The sequence below is a fragment of the Chamaea fasciata genome, unplaced genomic scaffold, assembly GCF_029207755.1.
Source record: "Chamaea fasciata isolate MVZ Bird 193981 ecotype frontalis unplaced genomic scaffold, bChaFas1.0.hap1 SCAF_10, whole genome shotgun sequence".
Taxonomy (NCBI): domain Eukaryota; kingdom Metazoa; phylum Chordata; class Aves; order Passeriformes; family Sylviidae; genus Chamaea; species Chamaea fasciata.
In genome coordinates, this window is record NW_027094095.1 from 5,666,032 (window position 1) to 5,687,630 (window position 21,599).

General features: G+C 52.3%; 1 protein-coding gene across 1 annotated transcript in view; it reads left to right on the top strand.

The window, feature by feature from the left end:
• Positions 1 to 15,781, top strand: part of ASTN1 (astrotactin 1) — a 54,360-nt gene extending 38,579 nt beyond the window's left edge. The window contains exons 13-23 of the mRNA XM_066192162.1: positions 99 to 293; positions 619 to 746; positions 2,985 to 3,089; positions 3,256 to 3,444; positions 5,845 to 6,113; positions 6,389 to 6,522; positions 6,881 to 7,032; positions 7,368 to 7,503; positions 7,623 to 7,723; positions 8,196 to 8,379; positions 13,315 to 15,781. Of these exons, the coding sequence (XP_066048259.1) occupies positions 99 to 293; positions 619 to 746; positions 2,985 to 3,089; positions 3,256 to 3,444; positions 5,845 to 6,113; positions 6,389 to 6,522; positions 6,881 to 7,032; positions 7,368 to 7,503; positions 7,623 to 7,723; positions 8,196 to 8,379; positions 13,315 to 13,549 (1,828 nt within the window). The 3' untranslated portion in view covers positions 13,550 to 15,781. The remainder of the gene's footprint in view (positions 1 to 98; positions 294 to 618; positions 747 to 2,984; positions 3,090 to 3,255; positions 3,445 to 5,844; positions 6,114 to 6,388; positions 6,523 to 6,880; positions 7,033 to 7,367; positions 7,504 to 7,622; positions 7,724 to 8,195; positions 8,380 to 13,314) is intronic.
• Positions 15,782 to 21,599: the final 5,818 nt, after the last annotated feature.

Genomic DNA, 21,599 nt, shown 5'->3' on the forward strand with positions numbered 1-21,599 from the left:
GTAGGGTTGGGATGGATGGGGGGTCTCCTCTGTTCTTGTGGCTGTCCTCAGTGCTGAGGGGGCTGCAGCTGACAGTGGCCCTCGTGCTGGCATCCCAGGTGCATTGAGGACTACAAGCTGGGCACGGACGGGCGCTCGTGCCAGCTGATCTCGGAGTCGTGCCCCGAGGCCGGGGACTGCGGCGAGCCCCGCGAGCTGCCCATGAACCAGACGCTCTTTGGAGAGATCTTCTACGGCTACAACAACCACTCCAGGGAGGTGGCACCAGGGCAGGTGCTCAAAGGGACCTTCAGGTGAGTTGCAGACGTGGGGAGGGGACCCCAGCAGGGTCAGACCTCACCATCCGCTCCAAGGAGAAGGCGTGGGAAGGAGCCTGGGGCTGGGCTGTAGCGGACTGCCTGGTCCATCCATGTCTGGCTTCGTTTTGCAGAAGATGGAGGGGCTGGTGGGGAGGGTGCATCTGACACTTTCCACCAAGAGTAGGCATATTTTTAATCTGCCTGAAAGAAAGGAGAAGTGCCAGGTATTTTTTTGGGATGGGTCACTTGCTGGTGGGGGTGATCCCGGTCATTTCTGCTGTCCACCAACCTTGCTTTTCTCCCTGCTATTAACTTCCAGGCAGAACAACTTTGCCCGGGGCCTGGAGCAGCAGCTGCCGGATGGGCTGGTGGTGGCCACAATGCCCTTGGAGAACCAGTGCCAAGAGGTGCTCTCTGACCCCACGCCTGACCCTGAGTTCCTCACTGGTGAGTGAATCCAGCTGGATCCATGTCTCTCCCAGTGAAGCAGCTGCCAGCATGTCCAGCTTCAGCGCCTTAACCTCCCACAGGATCTATCTACTGTGGGAAATAGCTGGTCTGGCATTAGCACTCTGTGCTCAGCTGCACAGAGAGGAACCAGCAGCTGAGGGCTGGTTCCTTTTCCCAGTAAGGGGAAGGCATTAAAAATGAAGGAAAGGCAGAGGCTGTAAATTAATTGTGGAGTGTAAAAGCTCAAGCATCCATCAAATATTTGGGGCATCTGCAAAAGGATTTTTCTTTTCTTTTTTTTTTTTTTTTGAAGGCAGAAAATGTTTTCCAACTACCTTTGATTTCTTTGCTGATATAATGAAGCATTCAAAACCCAGTGCTACCAAACCAAAATGTTTTGATTTGCCACGCCAGAGCATCATGGGCCATGAGTGACAGGTTATCATGGGTTCCTAGACAACCTTCAAGGATTTGCTTTCTTTCCAAGTTGCCGATACTCATAAATAGCTTTCGTTGCCTTGGTGTTTGTTGCTGTTGGCTGAAATGACCCAGACACTGAGGAGCTACTAAGCACAGGATGTGGCTGTTAAGGTGTTTTGGTCTCACAGGAGACCTTGTGCATTCCCTTTGTCTGGCAGAGCTTTCAGGAGGATTTTGGGGAGCACCCATGGACTGTATCCAGGGTCTGGTGGGTGCTGGTTGCCCTGACAGGGTGCATGGCAATGAAGGTGTGTGTGCAGGCAGATTCAGCAGGGAGGAGGGTGCTGGTGAGTCTTGGGGGGCTGAGCTTCCCCAAGAGAGCTGGATGGGTGGGTCCTGCTTCCCTGGGGATGCTCAAGCCTACCTGGAGGTGCTGGAGGGACACCTGCCTCCCAATGGGGCTCTCCTGCCTGTGACATGGTTACATGGATGTAAGGAAGGCACTGCCACCACAGCCCCAGCATCACAGCAGTGTCAGTGGGACTGGGACTTCACTGGCAATTATGCTGGGGAGGTAAAAGCCAGTAAATTATCCTATTCATTTCCCACTGCTCTGCTGGCTTTGTGGCTGATTAAGGGGAAAAAAAAAAGGGGGGAAAAAAAGGAAAAGAAGTAAAATATTCTCTGCTTGTCAGAAGCTTGGATATCGCTGTGAATACATGAGAGGCAGAGCTGCTGAGTAAGGAAGGGCTGTTTTTGCATAAACACTTTGCAGGGAAGAGCAAGGCTTTGAAGCTGTCGGCAGCAGCCAGCACTGAAGAGAGAGGCGCTGGAAGGCAAAGGATCTTATCCTGCTTATACTCTGCCTTCAGGTCTTGGTACAGAGGGGGGGGATGCCCACTGTTATCCTCCTGAACTCCTGCTGGGTGCCTGTTAGCAGCAGAGTTTGCTGCTCTGCTGCCGAGCGGAGGCGTGACGTGCTGGCTGTGCAGCGCTGGAGCTGCGAGGGAGGAGGTGGCCTGGCCCAGCATCCTGCTGTAACACTCTAGGGATGCTCTGGCCACCAAATTCAGAGCCAGGAGCACCCTTCAGTTTCCTTGCTGGGGCTTTGTCTGAGGCTCGATGGCCTCTCTGTCCCTCTGCTCATGGAGGCTGAGCTGCCGTGTGCCTTGGGTGCCCAGCCCATGAATTTATGGCTTCTGTAACTCACAGCTAAATGGGTGAAGAAAGGGATGTCTTTGAAGGAGAAGGACAAACCCAGGGTCCTGTTCAGCCCCATCATTGCCATAATGTCCTGAGGGAACATTAGCATCAACAGGCCAGCGATTTCCCCGTCCATCTGTTGCCCACTCAGCTCAGTCCCCGCCAAAGGGGACCCAGGCCTCCTGGCCGGTCGCACCTGGGCACGCGTGGCGTGACGGTGACCGTTCCCAGGCCTGCAAACAGCTCATTAAAAAGCACAGCTCTCATTAGTGACATAATTAGCACACCTGGGCATGCCTTGGGAGTGGGCACTGGGAAGGAGGCAGGAGGGGATGCAGGAGGAGGCTCATTATCTTCCAGCACACAGCCCCGGATGGCAGGATGAAACGAGCCTATGTGTTTTCCTTCAAAGCCGTAATTTTAATTGCTGGGCACCACCTGACCCTCAGCTCTGAATGCCTCCCTGGGGGGATGTGGTGTGTACAGAACCCTTTTCCCTGGTTTCTTCCCACATGCTGGCTGTGTTGCCCAGGCCAGGAAGGGCTGCAGCCATCCCCATGGTGAGGTGTTGCTCAGCAGTGGCATTGAGTCCCTGTGTCCTTTCTCTGGCAGGGATGGTGAACTTCAGCGAGGTGTCTGGGTACCCCCTCCTGCAGCACTGGAAGGTGCAGTCTGTCATGTACCATGTCCGGCTCAACCAGATGACCATCTCCCAGTGTAAGTGTGCAGGGACAGGGGGAACGAGGGGAGAAAGGATGTCAAGACGTGACATAGCCTTCTGCTGGCAGGGCTCAAAGGCTGGTTGCCCATCGTGAGTGCGTAGGGAGGTAGCAAGGGCTTGGTGGGCTCTGGGAACTGAGCATCTCCTCCATCTCCTTCCCAGCCTTCAGCAATGCACTCCACTCTCTGGACGGAGCCACGTCCCGTGGAGATTTTGTGGCGCTGCTAGACCAGTTTGGCAACCACTACATCCAAGAGGCAGTGTACGGCTTTGAGGAGTCCTGCTCCATCTGGTATCCCAACAGGCAGGTCCAGCGGCAGCTGTGGCTGGAGTATGAGGACATCAGCAAAGGTAGGAGCTTATCCTTGGGAAGGGTATTCATGCCCACCCCATGGGAGTGGGGTTTGCTTTTGCCATAGTAAGGAAGGTGCCCAGCCTGTCTCAGGGCTGCATCCCACATCACCGATTCACACCCTGCTCTCGCACCCTTTGAAGCCAGCCAAAGGATTCCCATGGATTGCAGCAGGCATTGGTCCAGGCCAGAAAGAAAGATCAATACCCACAGCCTCAGGGAGAGGAAAGACAAGTGCACCAATCCCACCAAGCCATCCTGCCTCATTCTGGACTTAACTGTTGTCTTTAATCTTATTCTTTCCTTCCTTTGGTCTCTGCATATCTACTCTCTTCCACTTGCATCCCCCAGCCAGACTTTTCTCCCTCCAGTGTATTTCCTTCTCCCGGACTGCCAGCACTGTGCTTTTAATGCCTGGGAACCAGTTAGGAGCTGGGAGGTTCATCATGGTGCAGAGGGCATCTGGCACTGCTGCATCCCCTCCAGTGCCCTGGCTGCAGTGTGCTGTGATGGATCCCGGTGGGAGAGGTGGTGCCTGCTTTGAATGGCAGCTTTACAAAAGCTGGGGCAGCCTAACTCCTTCCTGCTTCCATCTGTCCTCAGGACTGTGGCAGCTTGGTCTAGTGGAAGGGGCCTTGCCTGTGGCAGGAGACTGGAATGAAATGGTCTTTATTGTCCCTCCTGTTCCAAACTATTCTCAGACTCTGTGATTCCATGATCTCTTGTGCTGGCCTCAGCAGAGCTGCCTGCAGGCGTTCTCCTGCCTATGCTGAGGATGGTGGGTTGCAGCATCCAGGCTTGGGCAGCAAACAAGTGCCAGCTCCCAAGCTTGGGCATGGGGAATGCTGAGCAGAGCTGCTGCTTTATAGATGACCTTGGTTTGCTGCTCCTGCCCAGGAATTCCCAGGTGCAGGCAGTGTGAGCTTGGAGCTCACAGGCACCATAACAGACACATCATTTCCATCCTGAAGCTTCTTAATTCTCAGTATTGGCACCAGCCTATGGTCCTGCTCACGATATGTCCCAGCCACACAGACATTTATTATCTCCCCAGGGCTCTTGTGTGGGAAGGGTTTCTTTCAAAGCCTGAGTCTGGATCCTGTGGGCTCAGGTCTCCTGGAGCCTGGACTTCTTCACAAGTACACCTGGAAAAGTACAGACCCGGTGCTGTTTGGCTGTAGGCTGTCTCCAGATGTAGCACCTCTTGATTGCAAGTACTTCTTTTTTTTCTACTGCAATTTCCTCCTCTTTGATTTTTGTGCTTGGAGGCTTTTCAGGTCTGGCAGCCTTTTTCCACCCACAGTATCACATTTAGGTTTCACTCTGGCACCTGCCACTTTCCTTCCTTTGCTTTTTGTTTGCAAACGTCAGGGGCTGGATATCGATTGAGAAATTGCAAGAGACAAATCATTCCCTGGCTCCTCTGCTTTTCCTCAGTGCCTGCTAAGCTGCAATTCACAGCCAGCCTAAAGTGATCCATCTCCAGCTTCCTGGGGGAGCAGAGCAACACTTTTGTATCCCAGGTTTTGTTTTAACAGCTTTGTTTTCTTTGCAGGAGTCTCAAGGATGGGCTAGTGCTGGCCCATTTCTCCAGAAATCCTTGATATAGGGAGATTTTCCTATTGAGTCGTGGATGTGGTCCATGGTGGCTCCCCGCAGCAGCCAGCCTGTACCAAGTCACCACTGACGATGGCCTGAGCCTGCCCTGGGGGTGAGGCTTTGCCTGGTGGTCCTTCAGCTTCCTCCAACCCCATCATCCATCTTCAATGGTTGCTCTAGGCCCCTCTTGCTTCTGTATAAATCCAGGGACATCCTGTGGCAGGGATTCTGTGTGGAAAGCACTGTTTTCCCTTCATGGCAAGGCTTGCCATGGCAGGGTGATGCTACCGAGGGCACAGCAGTGATGGGCAGATTTTACCTTTTTGACTTCTGTGCAAGGACTGTTCTTCTTGTGCCAAAATATTTCCTGCTCTGTAGGGCCAGGAGGGCTTTTGCAGGAGAGTGGTTTGGCAGGGGTCTTTGGTGGGGAGTCGGTGTGATGTGAAGGTGCCCAGGCAGGTCCCTTCAGGAGTCTCCACCTGCATGGAGGAGGCTCCCTCTCGTGGGGACCTGCTGTAAGGGTGGTCTGTCCCGGTCCAGGTGTAGGGATGGGACAGGGGAAACTGAGGCACTGGGAGACCAGAGGACCTGCAACCACTGAGGCCAGGGTGGGCTTTTCAGTTCCTCTGAAAGACCAGTAAGTATTTTATCCCTACAGTGCAAACAGCTCTTAAGGATACAGGGGGCTCTTCGCAAGCACTGTCTCTCTCCTGGGTGGAAGGCAGAGCTCTAGCCCCCTCATATTCCATTACCTATGGCTTGGAGCCCACCCTGGTGCCACTTTTCTCCCCCTTCTCCAGGCAACTCTCCCTCAGACGAGTCAGAGGAGCGGGAGCGGGACCCCAAGGTGCTGACGTTCCCCGAGTACATCGCCAGCCTCTCCGAGTCCGGCACCAAGCGCGTGGCAGCTGGCGTGCGGATGGAGTGCCAGAGCCGTGGGCGCTGCCCCTCCTCCTGCCCGCTCTGCCACGTCCCCTCCAGCCCCGACGTGCCAGCAGAGCCCATCCTGCTGGAGGTCACCAAAGCAGCCCCCCTCTACGAGCTGGTCACCAACAACCAGACCCAGCGGGTGAGGAGCTGCATGCTGGGGGTGATGGAGTGGGCAGCAGGGGTGGCAGGACAGCATTGTGGCTGTCTTTGGAGGCAACTTGCCCAGATTGCATCGTGTCCAGTCGTGGCAGCCCTTGCCCATTGGCCAGCTCTGCTCTCAAGGGTGGAGGGACTGTGCGAACCCACCAGGGGGTGGATGGACACTCTGTTGAACCCACCAGGGCATTGATGAACAAGTGGTGGCAGGATGGGAGCTCACCTGCCTGGTTCTCAACCCCTTCTCCTGTCTCCCAGCTCCTGCAGGAGGCCACCATGAGCTTGCTGTGGTGCTCGGGCAGTGGGGATGTCATTGAGGACTGGTGCCGCTGTGACTCGAGTGCCTTCGGGGCTGACGGGCTGCCCACCTGTGCACCTCTCCCCCACCCAATGTAGGTGCCCAGCCTGGCTTTTTGGTGTGATGGGTCTGTGGAGAGGTGGTGATGGCCAACAGTGTGGTGGGGCTGTGTTCCTTTATGGGACAGGTTTGCAAACTGATGGGTGACCTGGAAATCGGGCAGGGAGTACAGAGTTGCAGTGTCTTTTCTAAGTTCAGCTGAGGACTGTGGAGCTGGTTGTGGATCCACCCTGGTAAAGCAGCACTAGGGAATGAGTCCTTTGGACCAACATGCCCAGAGTCAGGAGGGGAAAGGGAGAGGGACTCATTTCTCTCCTGAGGTTGCTGTCTCCTGTGAGTTAATGGCTTTGAATCCCTTTTGTTGTGAGAGTAATGCAAAAATTGTCCCGCAGCCTGCGTCTCTCCACTGTACACGAGCCCAGCAGCACACTGGTGGTACTGGAGTGGGACCACTCGGAGCCCCCCATTGGGGTGCAGATCGTGGACTACCTCCTCCGTCAAGAGAAAGTCACCGACAGAATGGACCACTCCAAGGTGGAGACAGGTGAGTGGGGACTCCCCTGCTTCCATAGGAGAGTGGGATGGAGATGTTAGAAGAGAGCCTCTGTCTTTGTCTTTGCAAGGGGATGCTGCAACAAATCAACTATCCTGTGGAAGAGAGAGCAGCCCTTCTCCTGCCCACCATGCTGCAGAAAGGGGCAGCTCCAGACTGTAGGGATGAACTTTTCTGGAATAGCAAAGGGTCCAACTTTACACCAACTTCATGCGTTAGCTTTGGTCCCCCTTTGCACCAAGCAGTGTGGCAGCAGGCACAGGCTCTCCACAGCCCCAGGGACACCTGTGTCATCACCAGGGGCACATCCTCCCCTCTCTCCCTAGAGACGGTGCTGAGCTTCGTGGATGACATCATCTCTGGTGCCAAGTCACCCTGTGCCATGCCAGCCCAAGTGCCTGACAGACTCTCCTCTACCATCTCCCTCATCATCCGCTGCCTGGAGCCCGACACCACCTACATGTGAGTGCCCTGTGCCGTGCCTGTGGCAGTCCTGACTGTGGTCGTCCTGTTGGATGCTGCCTGTATTTCTGTGTGGTCTTGGGAGGCCAGAGCTTTGTTTTTTTCCCCTTCTCATCCAGGTTCACGCTCTGGGGAGTTGACAACACAGGAAGACGTTCCAGGTCAAGCGATGTGACAGTCAAGACGCCCTGCCCTGTGGTAGATGATGTGAAAGCTCAAGGTGAGATGCAGGGAGCTGCTGGACTGTGATGCTTGGGACAAGAGGGAGTTCTCCCTTCCAGCATGCTCCTGTACATGTCTTGTGTCCTGGTTGTAACACCTCCTTCACCCACAGGGGCCCAGGAGCTGCCACATGGTGTGGAGGGCTGAGATGGGGGGCTGCAGGGGGCACATGTCCTCTCTGAAAACAAAAAGTGCATAAATGATGTTTCACTAATGCTACCTGATGGCGCCACCCATTTGTTTTCTTAATTGTACCAAACTGTGGGAAGCTAACCTGGACTGAGTCAAGGGAATGCCGTCTAATCTGTTGCTCCTCTGTTGGGACCTTGTCCTGACACGATGTAAATCATAACTCGGTGGACAAATGTTGATTCTGGTCCTGGTTTCCCTGGAACTGAGCTTTAGCCCTGGTGGACTTAATTCATGCCTTTCCTTGCACCCCACTGAACACCCCCTGTCCTTCTGCCCAGAAATAGCAGACAAGATCTACAACCTCTTCAATGGCTACACGAGCGGCAAGGAGCAGCAGACAGCCTACAACACTCTGCTGGACCTGGGCTCCCCCAGCCTCCACCGAGTCCTTTACCACTACAACCAGCACTACGAGAGCTTTGGGGAGTTCACCTGGCGCTGTGAAGATGAGCTGGGGCCCAGGTAGGCTCGGGAGCTGACTTGGCTGAGCAGGCAGGCCTGCCCACCAGCAGGCTTGTCCCTCATGGATAGTGGTCACCAGGAGGGCATCTCTTCAGCAAATCCCATGATATGATGATGGATGGTAGAGTGTCACAGTGGGGTTTCTGTTTTGCTGGATGTTGTGCATGTGCAAGGACCATTAACATAGGACAGGGTGGAAAGTGGTTGACTGTTGTGAACCCAACGCTGTTGTCCATCTCATCAGCCCTGTACTGTCTCTAGAGATTGGTCTAACACGTTCATGCTGTGCAGAGTGGCAAAGGGATGGGATTCTCTTTTTTCCTTTATTGCTGATGCCACCGGCAAAAAGGCAGAAGGTCTTGGAAAAATAACGCATCTTCGAGGGATGGAGATTGCATTCTGCTCTCTGCCTTTTCCTGGGTTTTGGCTTGAGTTGAATGCACCTCTGTGTGCTGAACTCTGTCAGCTTCTGGTGCCCAGCAGGCAGAGGACTGACTTCAGGTCCGAATTGTGCATTTCCTCACTTTTGATCCACATCTGTGGTCGAGGGATGGAGATCGCATTCTGCTCTCTGCCTTTTCCTGGGTTTTGGCTTGAGTTGAATGCACCTCTGTGTGCTGAACTCTGTCAGCTTCTGGTGCCCAGCAGGCAGAGGACTGACTTCAGGTCCGAATTGTGCATTTCCTCACTTTTGATCCACATCTGTGGTTGTGTGGGGGTGACACGAGTGTTTTTGGTGCCCAGACAGTGCTGAACTGCCACAGCAGGTTTTGGAGGAGGTTGTCCTGAGCTCTTCCTGTCTAAAATAGTCTCTTTGTGCCTGAGTAAGCACCATGTCTTCTCTTCAGGCTTCTCCAGGTCACTGAAGCCCCTCCAGCTGCCTCAGAATATCCCAGGCTTGTGGAGATAGCCAGATGTTCCCTTCTCCCTATGTCCTTCAACATCTGCTTTAGTCTGCGTGGTTTCCCAGTAAAAGAGATGCTTCCAGTCAGTTTAACAAGCTGGGCTGAGGGATTGCGTGAGCTGCAGTGGTGTTTCATAGCATCTGGCCTCCAGAGAACCAGATCCGTGTCCTCATCTAGAAATCAGGGTCACTTTTAAATGTACCTCAGCAAGAGCTCTTATGTATGAAATTCATGGCCTCCACCTTACACTGTGCCCCACACCTCCTCTTGCTGGTCTCACCACTGTCTGTCTTCCAGCTCTGCTTCTCCAGGTGATCACTTGTGTACTTCTAGCAGAGGATAGGAGATTCTGTGTATATTGTCTGTCCTCCAAACCTCTGCTAGGCAGTCAGGAAGACTCAGCAAATAGCTTGTGCCCATCTTGCACTTGGTGCCTTGGACTTGTCTCCTGGTACCGCTTTGGTGGGAAACTCAGAGGAGGCCCTCCATGCCCTGGAGTGGAGGTGGGGTCTCTTCTCTTTCCCCTTTTCCCATTTATGTCCTAAGAAATGTGAGCTCTTTGAGGCACAACCTTAAAGATCAGTAGCAACATTGCAGCACATGGAGTCTTTTTAGGGCGGAGGCTCCCAGCAGCTCCTCTGCCCAGGGTTGCCACATTCCTCCCGACACCGAGTGGGATCAGCAGGCTTGGACTTTAGTCTCACCTTTGTCTCGATCCCAGCTGTGGTGATGCCGCTCTGTCTCCATTTCCAGATGTGAAATCCAGCCCTGGTTTGCACAGGCCGTCTGACATCTGTTGTGGAGATTTGCATGAGGAGCACATAAAATTCCTTACGTGACAGACTGGAGTCGTCACAGAGCCGCTGCCATCACTGAGGCTGAGTGGTGCCACTGCTGCTCTCTGCCCCAGTGAGGAGACCGAGGACCAGCCAGAGCACGGGGTGGAAGCTGCCTCCTCGAGCCCCTTGAGGCAGAGGTGCATTGCCATGAAGCAGCCAGAAATGCCACTGAATTACCCAAATGGTACCATTTTCTGTGTGAACCTACGAGCCAGAGGGTTAATTGCACCCTCTGGAAATGCTGGAGCGCTTAGGATAGGATGACGCAAGTTGCTGATGAAGTGTTTGCAGCTCGCACTACTTGGAAAGAGGCATTTAGGCAGCTGCAGCGGGTTCTGGTGATGACAAATCTTGGAAAGCAGACCTCCTGTTTGATCGTCTGCGAGGGCGAAGCACCCAGACTGGTGGTGACAGGACAAATCACTTGCAGATGACATTATTTAGCCAGCAGACAGCATTTGTTTGACTGTTACTGATGCTCCTTTGAAGTCGTGGATGCGGACCCACGCGACTGACTCTACCATGTCCCTCCTCCTCCACACGTCCAGGGCACCTCCCACTCTGCTCATTTGTGGTACAGTCAGCTCCCTTCTTGGCAGTGCTGGCTGCTGGACTGAAGAAGCATAACTTGTTGTGAGAGCACAGATAACTTGTCTGAGGCTACAAAAGCAAGTCACTCCCTCACGGTCCAAGAAGGGATGCAGAGGGTCCTGGTCTTTGCATAAGGAAAGGAGATGGAGAAAAAAGCAAGCAATAAGTGGAAGTTGGATTTGATGCAAAGCCCAGTGAAGTCTGGTGGTGCCTACGGACTTTGAGCCAAAATCCATGGGATCGTTACTCCTGTGAGGGTAACCTGTAATGCTGAAGGAAGAGAGGCACTCGTGGCACCTTGCTTAGGTGTCAGATGTAGAGACCAAGACAAGTGAGAGCTTGGCTGTTTTCTCATGGCTGGCCAGCTTGGGTGGCTGTCTCCAGAGCCCACACCATGCTAACCACCTTTGCCTCTCTGGCATGCACTGGGGTGGCAGGTGTCATGTGGCTGCAGAGCTGGACAACCTTTCAGCAGCTCCAGACTGGGCTTGGAGCTGCAGTCACATCCAAGGTTTTCTCTCCAGGAAAGCCAAGGTTGGCTCTGACTGGACTTGCGGTAAATTAATTCCTCTTCAAGCAGCTCTCCCGTGGTGTGCCTGGCCTGGAGGGAGGTTTGGAGAGGCAGTGGACGTTCTTTCAGGGTTGGTACACACATCCTGGAGCTGTCAAACCAGCCTACACTGCTTATCCTAAGTAAGAATGTCCAGTAAGAATGTGATTTTTTCCTTCAGAATCATGATTTGTGACTGCTCCTGTTCTGGGCTGAGCAGATGCTGAGTTAAAACTAGTGAGGGGATGTATCTTCTTTTCCCTGACTATTCTAACCCACCAACTGACCTTGCAGATGGGTAGGAAACTTATCCCAGCTCATCAGATGCTTAAACTTTTGTCTGAGTTTCCAGGCACATGAGATACCTTCAAGATGCTTCATTTGAATCCATTGCCTCCAGAGTGGCCACATTTCCTGGAGATCACCCAAAGTGTGAGACAAATTTAAAATGAACACAATGTGTTTTATCTGTACAAACTGATTTTCTTGGTAAAAACATGAGAGGCACAATTTTATGAGGACAAATTTGAAAAGAACACAACTTAGATCATGTTTGGCCATGATCATCTGCACTCCTGCAATATGTCATCCAATACAAGATGTTGGTAATTTAGCATTTCCTCACTACCAGGACAAGCCTGCACTGAGGCTATGATGCCCTGGGTGTGCTGTATGTCTGTTGCAGAAGATGGATTCATTCTGGACCTCCTCTGCCTCTGTCACCTGACCTTCTCTTAAGGCTTTCTTGGCTGGGTTGAGGCTCTTTACAAGCTGCTGCTGCAGTGGATTGCCTTTTGTTGCCTTGTTCTCCACAACTGGAAGATGCAAAATGCACATGCAAAGAACCAGGGAGCTCTGCCACATCCCCTGCTCTCTCAGTTGTGTTTTGATGTATGCCCCAGTATATCCCTTCTGGTTTGCACAGTGTCCTGTAGGACACGTTTCCTAAGCTGTTACTAAATATTGTATTGAGCCACGTAGCAGGAGTGTCATTCACTGGACTTCTGTCTCGTGATATTGCATCCTGTGTGGATCATAATTTTTATCTCACCTTCAGCCTTCCATACAGACCCTCACAAGCCAGGCATGACATTCTGGTTTGGATTTTTTTTTTCCTTAAATCTCCCTCCTCCTCAGTGGTATCCTGGCATGCTGCTCCAATACTGTGCATTTTGGCACTGGAGAAGTTGAGGATGCCCCATTCCTGGAAATGTTCAAGCCCAGGCTGGGACTTGGAACAGCCTGGTCAAGTGGAAGGTGTCCTTGTCGTGGGACAGGGGAGTGGAACAAAGGGATGTTTAAGGTCCCTTCCAACCAAACCATTCCATGATTCTATGATTCCTACTTCAAGCCATGAGTGACCAGCATATTTCCTGAATATGCAGCACATACACTAAATGGAGAGGGCACACATGGTGACACTGTTCTGGGCTGGCCATATATGTCATGCCTGACACTTGTTAGCATTTATCCCCACTGCCTGCAGTGCTATTGGCTCCTGGTTTCCCATCCTGTTATATTTGGGGGCCAGTAGCTGCAACAGTGGTGCGACATTGCTGATGTCCACCCCAAGGGCTGCTGGGGGCTTCACAGCTATGCCTCTGACTGTCTCCTTAATAAACTCTCAGCAGACCTGGCCTTGTTGTGTGAGTGATACAGGGTGGAAGAAGCAGAGGGGACAGGATAGGGAAGTGTGAGTCCCAAGACCAGTGCAGCAGGTCCAGCACTGCCATGGTGACATGGGCATGTCTGCCCCGGGTAGGGGCAGTTCTCACATGGATTTAGCATGCAGTGCTACCTTGGGGTGGTGTGCCCCCACAGCCCCACCATCCCTCCTTGACCTGGCAGCATCAGGCTGCGCACAGCTGCCCACGCGTTATCTCTTCTCCTCCAGGGAGCTCCCACGGTGTCCTTAACTGTCTTTACTTTTCTCTCCTCATACATTCCTCCTGCCCTTCCTGCCATCCTCTCCATGGTGTCTCCATCACTCCCGCCACCCCTCGCTGTCCATCGCCCCCCTGGCATCTCCCCTTGCCTGCCCTCGCTGCAGGAAGGCTGGCCTCATCCTCTCGCAGCTGGGGGACCTCAGCAGCTGGTGCAATGGCCTCCTGCAGGAGCCCAAGATCAGCCTCCAGCGCTCAACCCTCAAGTACCTGGCCTGCCGCTACAGTGAGATCAAGCCCTATGGGCTCGACTGGTCGGAGCTCAGCCGGGACCTCAGGAAGACGTGCGAGGAGCAGACGCTGAGTGTCCTTTACAATGACTATGGTGACAAGGACTACTGAGGGTTCTGGGCACCTGCTCTCAGGCTGGCCTTCCCATGGGCATTTCTGAGGCTTTTACACATGGACCCGTGGAGGGGGAGGGTGTCGCTGATGTTTCTGGAGGCGAGAATTTGGACTGGGGAGCAAAACCGGCTGCTCTGTGCAGGACTGACTCAGTATTAGTTTCTTCTTCAACTTGGCCAAAAGCCTTTCTAGTTAGAAGTCTTGTGGGACCCAGTTTTCTTGGTTTTGTTTTATTCATTTTGCCAAGAGGTTCCTCAGCATTGGTGGAGAGGGCAGGTTGAGAGGGCACAGCCCTCTTCTCCTGCCCCATCCCTGCCCTGGCTGTGGGGACTCTCTCCAAAGGTGGGGGACACCAGTCATGGGAGAAACATGGTGACACAGCCAGGATGGGAGAGCAGGTGATGCAGGCAAAAATGGAGGCAGGGCATGCAGGTCAGGTTGAGATGCTTATGGTTATGGCTGAGCTAATCAGCCACTGGATGGCCAACAGGGTTGGGATGGGGTTTTTTGTAATTGTAAAACATGAAGTCTGGTGAGACCTGAGCGAGCAATGGTGCTGTTGATGGGCAGAGCTGGCGTGGTTTCATCAGCTGGGGCGAAGAGGAGGGGCATTGTGACCCCATCTCCTCAGGTTCTTCTGCCATGGCCAAAACCCACATGTGCTCCAAGATGCAGAGTCCTCCAGAACAAAAGCAGCTTGGCCTCAGGACCAATGGTCAGCTGGACATCACGAGCTTTCCTCTTGAGGGACCACATTCCTAGGAAGTCAACTTTAAAGTCCTTTCTACTATCTTTTTACCCACTGTAATAAAAACTTAGAAGCAACATCAAGCTGCTGCTGAGGAGACCCCAGCTAGGAGAGCGGCAGCCAGGTGGCACAGACAAGATGTTCTGCACCAGACACTTGTAGCTGTGGTGTAGCCCAGGCTCTGTGTGGTGAGGGGAGAGGGATGCAAAGTACCCCAGTGCCGTGGTGCAGGATAGTCCTGAAGGTTCTGGTCCCAGAGGGGGCATGGAGAACAGGCTTCTGGGGGTGTTGCTTGCACGTGTTCAGGCTCATATTTGCCTCTTCCTCTGGTAACTTTTTTTTTAAAGCCAGATAGCTGGGGTTGTACTGGGACACTGGGTTTGGTCTGAGCAAATGAGTCTCCAAATCCCTGTCACTGCTGATGATATTGGAGGCAGAAAACAGGTTCCTTTTAGCTCCAACTTCCTGCCTGATTTGCAAAGGAGGAGGCTCTGGACTTGCCAGCTGTGCACCTTTGGTCTGGACAAGACCGGATCCCTAAAGTGGGATTTTTACAATGCCTCCAGAGAGAAATTTCCTTTTCATTTTTTTCAGTCTTGGCAGGAAATGTCTTCAGCCTGTCTCATATGATTTTCTGCCTCATTCCTCCTCCTACCTGCCAAGGACACAGCTTGAATATTTGCATGGTGCTGAGAGGGAGGTGGCTGTCCTCTGCACCCCATCACTGCCGACAGGGCTGCATCGCTGTATTTCCTCAGCAGCAGTTCAGTATCTTCCTGCAGGACCACACAGTGCTCATGGGCAGACATCTCTCCAGGGGCAGCTGGCCTGGACTGGGGGAGCTGCTGGGAGCAGCCACCAGCAGTCAGTGTGACCTGGGCCTCCCCGTGTCATTGCTGTGATGAGTGTGTCTAGCAGGGGTCATCAGACAAACGTTTGCTCTGTGCAAGAAGGAGGTCTCCTGGATCCTTTTGGCTTTTTCTCATGTGTTTGTCCTTATATTTTGATATGCCTGATGCTGCCAAGGGCTTAGGGCTCAGAGCGAGACCAGTGCCACCTCCATGCACAGGTATATATGGGGAGGTGATCTGTACTGAGTCATCACTCCTTTTCCTTTCAGCTGGCAAGACTCTTGGCCAAGACACTTCTGTTTATCCTTTTGCTTATCCCAGCAGATGCTGAGACAACTTTCAACTTCCAGCCAGGCAGCCATCCAGCCATGGGCAAAGGGCACCTCTGCTCAACACCTCAAAGGGATGTTTGAAGGAAGGCTGCTCTGGCCCAGACACCAGTTGGTTTCTTGCCAAGTAATACCGTGTACATGGCCTTTATGTGAAATGCAGACTGTTTTCCTTTGGGTAGCAGACTCCTCTCTTTTATTGCTTACTAGGTGCAGCAGTAAGGACAGGAGCAGTGCTGTCTGCCAGCCACTCGCTGTGACACTGCCAGGAAAACCCTGGACACCCCGTGCATTCACACCTGCCTAGGTTACTTTTTCATCTGGCCCCGAGATTTATGCTGAGGCTCTGCAGATATTTCTGTTCTGCTTCTGTGCTGACACTTCAAAGCCCTTGCACAGGCAACCAAAGCCCTGCAGCATCATCAGCCAGCTGGGCCAGACTCTGCTCCCTGGGCCCCGGCTTCCCCATGGGCTGGGATTTGGAGGGTGAGGGGAAAGCCATCCCTCCAAAGTCATTTGGCAGCAGCCTTGCGCGGCTGGATGGGGCTCAGCATCCTCACCCCATGACAGACTGTGCACGCCGCTGGCAGGGCTGTGCTCTGCTGATTTGCCTGCCATGGTGCCCCTGCAGCTGCTGTGCTGGCAGGGCCTGCCAGCGTGGCACATCTGTGGGGCCATTTTCACGGTGACCCTGGCTTTGTCAGGGCTTCCCTCTTGGTTTCCTCATTCCAGCTTTGCAAGGCAGAACCTTGTCCAAGCTTGGATTTTCTTGCCCGAGTCTCTCAGCGACCACATGAGTCCATCTCAGACAAATGCCAGCAGCCACCATGGGGGAGCAGACCAATCCACCATGGGGGCTGCACCGTGGCTGTAGGCCTGGCCTTGGTGAGATGTGTTGTGTGGGGCTTGCTCACCCAGAACAGGTGTGCCCTGGTCTAGTGGAAGCTGTCCCTGTCCACGGCAGCAGGGCTGGTACCAGATGATCATTAAGGTCCCTTCCAACCTAATCCAGTCTATGTCTCTGCGGTTCTCTGCAGAGCTGACACCATCCACATCTCCTGCAGGGTCCTACTGTTGGGCCTGCACAATATTTTCTCTCTTGGCCTCCCGATTCTTCCCAAGCTGCCAGCAACACGAAGACTGTTTTCCAACCATTTCTGCAACCACCTCCTCCCCCCTGCCCCTTCTTTTTGTTTTATTCCTGAATTAATGAGCAATCATTCACCTGAGATGAACCTCTGGGTCGTTAACTTTTCTTTGCTGCGTCCGTACCCCAGTAATAGCATTACTACCTTTGCCCTGTTGTGGAGTTATTTAACATATAAAGAAGGTTTGGTCCTTTTCTTTACAAAGATGGCTACAATTCATGTTCCTTGATGTTCTATTAAAACTCTAATGTGACGTTTTACTACTGTAGATTGAAAGTAGGGTGCTTTAGGGTGAGATAGCCATGTGGCAAGAAATACAAAACTGGATTACTTTAAAAGAAAAAGAATAAAAAAGAAAGGTTTTAAACAACAGCAACAAAAATCATTGTAACACTATGTAAAACTCCAGATGATAATTTAACTGACTATTAAATGGAGCTGTTAGTAATCCCTGGCTCTGGCAAACCGGAGTGTTTGTTTATAGTTTTGGTCCAGTTGATGTCATCTTTGGTTGCAGATGAAACACTCCCAGCCTTTGAACTTGGGTGAGTCTTCACACAAGTTTAGCATTAGCCTGTCTGCCCACTGGGTTAGCCAAGTCCCAAACCACTCAGCACACACAGATGGAGCCGTGTCCTGCACCTCGTCTTGCCCACCTGCTCTGCTGGACGTGGGAAGGTAAAGATGTCTCCAGTCACCTTTGGGGGGAAAACTGCATTTACACATCTTCAGCAAGGGTCTCTCAGTCCTTGATTTGGAAACCTCCACAGAGGCTGGGAACTTGGAAGCTGAGTCTGAAAAAGCTCCTTTTAGCCATTCTTTTAGTATGTAAGGTGGATGGGATGGTGATGTCTGGTGGTCAACCACCCCTGAAGAATGTCCTGGTCCATCTGGCAGGCTTCTGACAGAGGACCAGGAGCAACATGAGTATTAATGTCCCACAAAGGATGTGAAAACCAGTGCCTGAAAAGTGGTGAGATCTGTGAAAGATGCCAAAAGCCACTTACTTTTGAGCTTGTTGTGTCTAATGGTCAGGCCATCGGGGCTTACAAGGGAAGGTCCTTTGGCCAAGTCCAGTGTGTATTGCCACCTGCCCTGCCAGATGGGTGGAAGACCCAGGGAGAGCCTGGGCAGACAGACAGACAGACAGACAGGACACTTGGGAGGACACAGGGGGATTTAGGGACTATAGCACACAAATCCATAGGAAACCAGACTTCATCAAGTCTCACGGAACAACTTGATTCTTTCTTTTCCCAGTGCTACATTGCAGGAAAATAAGCTAAAAATACACCCAATACTTTCCTTCTGCTATTTTCCATGCAGTTAACCACCAGCTCATTGCACAATAAGCGTGGCTATGGAGTGAGATGGAGGAGGAGGAGGAGGAAGAGGAGGAGGAAGAGGAGAGGGTCTGTGTGGCAGCAGGGTGTGCAGCTGCAAGCCTAAACTGCTGTGTAAATATCTCAGCACAGCTGGCTCAAATCTGATGAAATCTTCTCAGGGATCATCTGGCTTGCAGTCCTTGGGGGTTTGGAGAAAGCCACCCCCAAAAAGGGTGAAGTGGACTGCAAGGGATGTGTCACCAGCACATTGGTAGGTTTTTAGGAAGGGTTTGGTAATGTGTGTGTGATGGAAGGGTTGCCCTTGGCTCCTCTCTGTAGTGCATGATTTGGGGAGCTTTGCCCTAGAGAGGACATTTGATGTTGCCAAGAGATGCTGTTCCTCCTCTGGGACTGAGTGCCTGTGCAAAGACCAGATGTGAAGAAAAGACTGATGAGGAGCATCAGAGATGGTTGGAGGAAGAAGAGCGGGGTTTAAACACAGGGCAAGGGCTTTTTGGTGTTTCACAGTCTATAGGTACAAAATTTACTGGGTCACTTAAAGAAACAATGAAAAAAAAAATCCCCAAATCTTAAAGCAACTTTATTGTCTCGGGTTTTTACTTTCTTGCCAGGATACCACATGGTCCTCTCACTCTAGTGTGGGCCACCTTTTGCTCCCCATCCCCAGTGAGGTGGGGTGTGAACATACACACACACACACACACACACACATTTCCCTACATTTTAAGTGGATTAATTACAAAAAAGTCACCAGCCTTGGACCAGTTTGTAGCATAACCAGGAGAAGATCTTCTGCAAAAGTGTTCTTGCAGCTGGTGACAGCAAAAGCTGTCTGGGTGGCAGCCTTGAAGTAGGGCATGGCATTGGAAGTGAGTGTCCCCCCACACCCCAAAATCCAAAGTAAATCTCCAATTGGGCTGCGGCTGTTCTGGGAGAGTCTGTGTTTTGGCAAGAGGAGAGAATACATCAGACCTAAGGTGTTGGGACAAGCAAACCACCTCCCTGGCCCCTTTTTGGGTGAATCAAGGAGGCAAGAGAGATGGAGGATGAGGAGATTATTTATTTTTTCATAGATTTTTATAAAAAATAATTATCAAATACAAAAAAATAAAAATAGCAGCAGCCTCCGTTGTGAATAAAATCCTAAAGGGGACAAAAACCGCTCAGTGTCGCTATAGAAGAACAATATTTCAGTACGTAGAAGCTGTCTGGTCATGAGAAGCACAAATGTCCACCAGCCAAGCCAGCACTTCCTGTCCCAACCCCCCAGTTCCCCTCTCCATGGGGCACAGTCCCTTCCCTGCACACACAGGTGAGCAGAGAAAAAAAACCCAAACGGGATTCTCATGCCAAAAGGGTACAAATTTGGCAGGTGAACACACAGGCATCCAGGAAATGCTGACACCAGGCAGGGGAGGGTTTGTCATGGTAATGTGCTGGGACTTGAAATTCTCCTTCTGCATGTCATGTTTGTCCCATGTCCCCACTGTCCCCACCTGTGGGGGCTGTCAGAACCCCACTCCTGCTGTGTTGGAACCCCTGGATCTCCCATTTCCTGCACTGTTGGAGCAGGACAGGCTGCCCAAGCTGCACATCCTGGGGGTATTGGGCCAACTATTATTTGAATTCCCTTGGGTTGCTTGAGGGTCGGGTTTTTTTTATTGAAAAGTGAATAACTGACAAAATGTTGTTGCCATCTGCCCAACTGACAGTGAATTCTGGGGTGGTGTCACCTGTGCATGGTGAGAACAAAAGTGTCAGTATCCCAAGAGGAGATGGAGCTCATTGTCCCTCACCTCTCTTCAAATCTCTGCCTAGGCCAGGTGGATGGGGACACCTGGGGACAGGAAAGGGCTTGGAGAAGGACAAGGCATCTCCTGCCTGGATGCTGGTAGGATGTCCGAGCACCTCTGCCCCTACTCGGGTCCTCCAGTAAAACACAACTGTAGGAAATTCCTGACAAAATAGGATGGGGTAGAGCTAGTGGAAACCAAACGAAAATGCCTGGAAAATTCCTGGTCTCTCCACACCGTGTCACCCTCTCTCCACCACTCCTTCAGCAGACAAACTGGCTCGAAGCCTGTATCCAACAGCACAGGCCATGCAGGCCAGACACCGCCTGGAGTCCTTTGGTCCCAGCCTGCAGCTCACCCGGGGACACTGCAAGTGTCCTACTCTGTGGTCCCTTCTCTGCTCTCCTCTCCCTTTTCTCTGCCTCTTTACAGCACAAAACCATCAGTGATAATGCCAGCTGGAGCCAGGCACCTTTCCTATTGCTGCCTTTATGCGGCTGGGTCCAAGCTGAGCTGCTGGGAATCAATTATGGCAGGCAGAGTTTCTTGCTGGGCTTCTTTGAGGCCAGAATTGAATCTGCAGATTTTCACTCAGTGCCTACAGGAGCAAGAGCCTCTTGGAAGTCGGCAGCTGTATATCCAGCGTGAGGGGCTGGGACAGAGATGATAATACTACTAATACTAAGGAAAATCTCAGTGAGAGAAAAGGATTCCTAAAGTCTCCTCACAAGGTTTTTTTTGGTCCCTTTAGCATTGCAGGGTCTAGTCTCCTCTGAGAGGTGCTGACAACGCAACTCAGTTGGAGCTCAGACGTGGGGGAAAGAGAAGAAGGACCACCTCAGCATCCTTCATTCAAGCATCACACAGCTATGCTGGTTTGGCCTCTACGTCCAGCTGGGTGTGCAGTGGCTGGGGGAGTGAGACAGGGGGGCAGCATGCTGAGTCCTTGCTCCTATTGACCATGCAGTGATCCCCATGGACACATAACCCTGCCCAGAGGGCTCTAAAATAATGTGTGACTGATGCCTGTGGTACCTTTGGAATCTGTTGTGCTCACTGGGATGATTCAAGGGCACAATAACATTTTTTCTCAACCCCAGAATCCCGATCCACACCCTAAGCAGAACGAGGCAAAGCACTGGCAAATACCAAGGGCAAAGCTTGGTTTTGCAAGATGCCAAAATCACCTTGAGGTGGGAGCCTCCACACCTGGGGAACTCTCTCCTAGCGTGGCCTGGATGTTTGGCTTCTCGCTCTGTCCTCCTTCCAGCTCCCTCTCAGCAAGGAAAGAGAAAATGCCTGCTCCTCCTGCCCTGACCTGCGCTTTTCCCAATGGTTTGGACTTCACAGCAGCATGGGTGTGTGATAAAGGATATCCTTTCTCAGCTTCATCAAGAGCAAAGAAAATATAATATATATTTATATATATATTATATATATGTATATAGATACAATTAAGTTTAAATATTTGCAGAGAGATCACAACTACCTCGACCTTGCTAAAAGAAGTCTGTACAGCAGAGAGGGGTGAATAGTGACAAAACCCAGAGCAAAGACAGACACCCAGGAGCCGGACCAGGACAAACATCCATGGCAGCATCCTGGGCGTGGATGGGCGCTAGCCCAGCGTGCGGCTGAGGCAGCACCAGACCCCTGGCTGTGTGCCTCCTGGAGGGAGCAGCGATGGGGAGGGGGCCACATGCCTGCCCTCCTGGGCTCCTCGGTGGCCTGGACCCAACCCCTCCGTGTGCAGTGGCCATCCCCCTGCCCGGCTCTCCCTCAGGCTCCTGCCCCCTTGCCCCCGCCATCCCCACGGCCCCGCAGCTGCTGTC